The sequence below is a fragment of the Oncorhynchus kisutch genome, unplaced genomic scaffold (assembly GCF_002021735.2).
Source record: "Oncorhynchus kisutch isolate 150728-3 unplaced genomic scaffold, Okis_V2 scaffold829, whole genome shotgun sequence".
NCBI classification, from domain to species: domain Eukaryota; kingdom Metazoa; phylum Chordata; class Actinopteri; order Salmoniformes; family Salmonidae; genus Oncorhynchus; species Oncorhynchus kisutch.
Genome location: NW_022262774.1, coordinates 77,595 through 82,500, shown reverse-complemented (window position 1 = coordinate 82,500; position 4,906 = coordinate 77,595). Strand labels below are relative to the sequence as shown.

Genomic DNA, 4,906 nt, shown 5'->3' with positions numbered 1-4,906 from the left:
GGTGAACTTGAAGTCTTGAAGTCTCGGGGTGTTTAATTACTGAAGATTTGAAGTCTCGGGGTGTTGAATTACTGAAGATTTGAAGTCTCGGGTGTTGAATTACTGAAGACTTGAAGTCTCGGGGTGGGTAATTACTGAAGACTTGAAGTCTCGGGTGTTGAATTACTGAAGATTTGAAGTCTCGGGTGTTGAATTACTGAAGATTTGAAGTCTCAGCGTGTTGAATTACTGAAGACTTGAAGTCTCATGTGTTTAATTACAGAAGATTTGAAGTCTCGGGTGTTGAATTACTGAAGATTTGAAGTCTCGGGGTGTTTAATTACTGAAAATTTGAAGTCTCCGGGTGTTTAATTACTGAAGATTTGAAGTCTCGGGGTGTTTAATTACTGAAAATTTGAAGTCTCCGGGTGTTTAATTACTGAAGATTTGAAGTCTCGGGGTGTTGAATTACTGAAGATTTGAAGTCTCGGGTGTTTAATTACTGAAGAATTGAAGTCTTGGGTGTTAAATTACTGAAGACTTGAATTCTCGGGGTGTTTAATTACTGAAAATTTGAAGTCTCCGGGTGTTTAATTACTGAAGATTTGAAGTCTCGGGGTGTTGAATTACTGAAGATTTGAAGTCTCGGGTGTTTAATTACTGAAGAATTGAAGTCTTGGGTGTTAAATTACTGAAGACTTGAAGTCTCGGGGTGTTGAATTACTGAAGATTTGAAGTCTCGGGGTGTTGAATTACTGAAGACTTGAAGTCTCGGGGTGTTGAATTACTGAAGATTTGAAGTCTCGGGGTGTTTAATTACTGAAGATTTGGAGTTTGCTGTTAATTCTTGAAACTTTTTTGGGGGGACAAATCTGCACAGAAACACTAAACTCTTCTAAACCCATCCTCTTTCTCCAGGTGTATCACATTGGCAGGAATATGTGGTCTATGATGGAGACCAGGACAGTGAAGAACGTTTCTGCACCAGCAGCTGTCATCGATGACAAGATCTACATTATCGGAGGTAGGTGAAGACTGGGTCTGTCGATGACAAGATCTACATTATCGGAGGTAGGTGAAGACTGAGTCTGTCGATGACAAGATCTACATTATCGGAGGTAGGTGAAGACTGGGTCTGTCGATGACAAGATCTACATTATCGGAGGTAGGTGAAGACTGGGTCTGTCGATGACAAGATCTACATTATCGGAGGTAGGTGAAGACTGGGTCTGTCGATGACAAGATCTACATTATCGGAGGTAGGTGAAGACTGGGTCTGTCGATGACAAGATCTACATTATCGGAGGTAGGTAAAGACTGGGTCTGTCGATGACAAGATCTACATTATCGAAGGTAGGTGAAGACTGGGTCTGTCGATGACAAGATCTACATTATCGGAGGTAGGTGAAGACAGGGTCTGTCGATGACAAGATCTACATTATCGGAGGTAGGTGAAGACTGGGTCTGTCGATGACAAGATCTACATTATCGGAGGTAGGGGAAGACAGGGTCTGTCGATGACAAGATCTACATTATCGGAGGTAGGTGAAGACTGGGTCTGTCGATGACAAGATCTACATTATCGGAGGTAGGTGAAGACTGGGTCTGTCGATGACAAGATCTACATTATCGGAGGTAGGTGAAGACTGGGTATGTCGATGACAAGAGCTACATTATCGGAGGTAGGCGAAGACTGGGTCTGTCGATGACAAGATCTACATTATCTGAGGTAGGTGAAGACTGGGTATGTCGATGACAAGATCTACATTATCGGAGGTAGGTGAAGACTGGGTCTGTCGATGACAAGATCTACATTATCGGAGGTAGGTGAAGACTGGGTCTGTCGATGACAAGAGCTACATTATCGGAGGTAGGTGAAGACTGGGTCTGTCGATGACAAGATCTACATTATCGGAGGTAGGTGAAGACTGGGTATGTCGATGACAAGATCTACATTATCGGAGGTAGGTGAAGACTGGGTCTGTTGCTTTAGTCAGGGAGAAAAAAAGGACAATCTAAAGTTTCAATTAAATACAACTTTATTTGGTCTACTTAGGACTTTGAGATCTTCAATATCTCCTCTGTCTTTTGTCAAGACAACTTTATCAGCAGCTCCTTCCCCTAACTGTCCCCCCTAACTGTCCCCTAACTGTCCCCCCTAACTGTCCCCCCTAACTGTCCCCCCTAACTGTCCCTCCTAACTGTCCCCCCTAACTGTCCCCCCTAACTGTCCCCCCTAACTGTCCCTCCTAACTGTCCCCCCTAACTGTCCCCCCTAACTGTCCCTCCTAACTGTCCCCCCTAACTGTCCCCTAACTGTCCCCCCTAACTGTCCCCCCTAACTGTCCCCCCTAACTGTCCCCCTAACTGTCCCCCTAACTGTCCTCTAACTGTCCCCTAACTGTCCCCTAACTGTCCTCTAACTGTCCCCTCTAACTGTCCCCCCTAACTGTCCTCTAACTGTCCCCTAACTGTCCCCTACCTGTCCTCTAACTGTCCTCTAACTGTCCCCTAACTGTCCTCTAACTGTCCCCTAACTGTCCCCCCTAACTGTCCCCCTGACTGTCCCCTAACTGTCCTCTAACTGTCCCCCCTAACTGTCCTCTAACTGTCCCCCCTAACTGTCCTCTAACTGTCCTCTAACTGTCCCCTAACTGTCCCCTCTAACTGTCCTCTAACTGTCCTCTAACTGTCCCCCCTAACTGTCCCCCCTAACTGTCCCCTAACTGTCCTCTAACTGTCCCCTCTAACTGTCCCCCCTAACTGTCCTCTAACTGTCCTCGAACTGTCCTCTAACTGTCCCCTAACTGCCCCCTCTAACTGTCCTCTAACTGTCCCCCCCTAACTGTCCTCTAACTGTCCTCTAACTGTCCCCCATAACTGTCCTCTAACTGTCCTCTAACTGTCCCCCCTAACTGTCCCCCCTAACTGTCCTCTAACTGTCCTCTAACTGTCCCCCCTTACTGTCCTCTAACTGTCCTCTAACTGTCCCCTCTAACTGTCCCCCCTAACTGTCCCCCTAACTGTCCTCTAACTGTCCCCCCTAACTGTCCTCTAACTGTCCCCCCTAACTGTCCTCTAACTGTCCCCCCTAACTGTCCCCCCTAACTGTCCCCTAACTGTCCCCCCTAACTGTCCCCTAACTGTCCCCCCTAACTGTCCCCTAACTGTCCCCCCTAACTGTCCTCTAACTGTCCCCTAACTGTCCCCCCTAACTGTCCTCTAACTGTCCCCCCTAACTGTCCCCCCTAACTGTCCCCTAACTGTCCCCCCTAACTGTCCCCTAACTGCCCCCCCTAACTGTCCCCCCTAACTGTCCCCTCTAACTGTCCCCCCTAACTGTCCGCCCTAACTGTCCCCCCTAACTGTCCCACCTAACTGTCCCCTAACTGTCCCCCCTAACTGTCCCCCCTAACTGTCCCCCCTAATGTCCTTTTTTTACAGGCTACACCAGAAGAATGATCGCGTACGACACCAAAGCCAACCGCTTTACAAAGTGTGAGAACCTGAAGCAGAGGAGGATGCATCACGCCGTCACGGTGCTCGACGACAAACTGTACGTGACCGGAGGACGCTTCATCAACGGACACGACGCCATAGAGGACTCCGACAGCTTCGAGTGCTACGACCCGAAGACTGACGCGTGGACGACGAAGGGGACGTTGCCGTACAGGCTGTTTGACCACGGTTCTCTGTCCCTGGTGTGTGTCTCCAACAAATCCAAGCCTCCCTGAGTGTGTGTTGTGGGGGCGTGTGTCCCCTTCAGATGATACTCTGCCCGACCAAGCAAAAAAAGACATTAACTGCTCATAGCGTGGAACTGAGAAAAATACTTTTTATTTACCTTGGTGTCACAGTATCTTCATGCAGTTACTGGCTAACATGACCCCCCCATTTTCTCCTGAACACAATACAACTGAGGCAGGATACTTGTCCACATGATTGATAATTGTTGTGTGGAACTGAAGCCCTGGGAAGTTAATTGTTGTGTGGAACTGAAGCCCTGGGCAGTTAATTGTTGTGTGGAACTGAAGCCCTGGACAGTTAATTGTTGTGTGGAACTGAAGCCCTGGGAAGTTAATTGTTGTGTGGAACTGAAGGCTATAGGTGTATACAAGTACTGTAGACTATATGAAGGCTACACTACATGATGACCAACTGTTTAGTCCCCAGTCCAAACACACGTTACCAACAGACTGGATGACATTACTACCCACTGGGCAAAAACTGGTTGCAACAGTGTTGTTTCTACGTCATTTCAACCCCAAAAGAAATTCAATCTTGATAACGTTGAATCAACGTGGAAAACTGGTTCTGTTTTCACGCAACTTTTTAGCATAAATCCAACGATATGGTGAAATGTTTTGTTGATTTCACGTTGATTTCACGTTGAATTAACATTGATTTCACGTTGAATTCACGTTGATTTCACGTTGAATTCACGTTGATTTCACGTTGAATTCACGTTGATTTCACATTGATTTCACGTTGATTTCACGTTGAATTCACGTTAGTTAACATCTGAAACCAAATCAAAACTAGACGTTTGAACTGATGTCTGTCCCCAGTGGGTTGGGTCCAGAGTTTTCTCTGGGCACATCTTCGAGGAAAAACTCCAGTCACTACTCATCACTGTACAATACCAAACCCTATGGCTGGCCAAACATGATGTGAGACAGTCGTCTCTGGTAACAGACTGTAGCTAGCCAGCGCACGCAAGATTTGGTTCTGGGTTCTGAGATGAATGAGACAGCAAGGACGTTCCCTGTGTTATACTGAGCATCATCACAAACCAAGGGTAGTGTGCCAACATAATTCAGTGACTGTTGTTTGAGAACACTGTATACTGAGCGTACAAAACATTAGGAACACTATATACTGAGCGTACAAAACATTAGGAACACTATATACTGAGCATTCAAAACAT

General features: G+C 46.5%; 1 protein-coding gene across 2 annotated transcripts in view; it reads left to right on the top strand.

The window, feature by feature from the left end:
* The window catches only part of LOC116353007 (kelch-like protein 38), a 9,943-nt gene extending 5,792 nt beyond the window's left edge, over positions 1-4,151 (top strand). The window contains exons 7-8 of one of the 2 annotated variants that reach the window (XR_004207748.1): positions 898-1,943; positions 3,424-3,530. Coding sequence is in view for 1 of the 2 variants with exons in the window: in XM_031816594.1 (XP_031672454.1) it covers positions 898-1,003; positions 3,424-3,713 (396 nt within the window). In the remaining variant the exon portion in view is untranslated. Of the gene's footprint in view, positions 1-897; positions 1,944-3,423 lie in introns of both variants that reach the window. The other variant, XM_031816594.1, reaches the window with a different exon arrangement.
* The last annotated feature ends 755 nt before the right edge of the window (positions 4,152-4,906 follow it).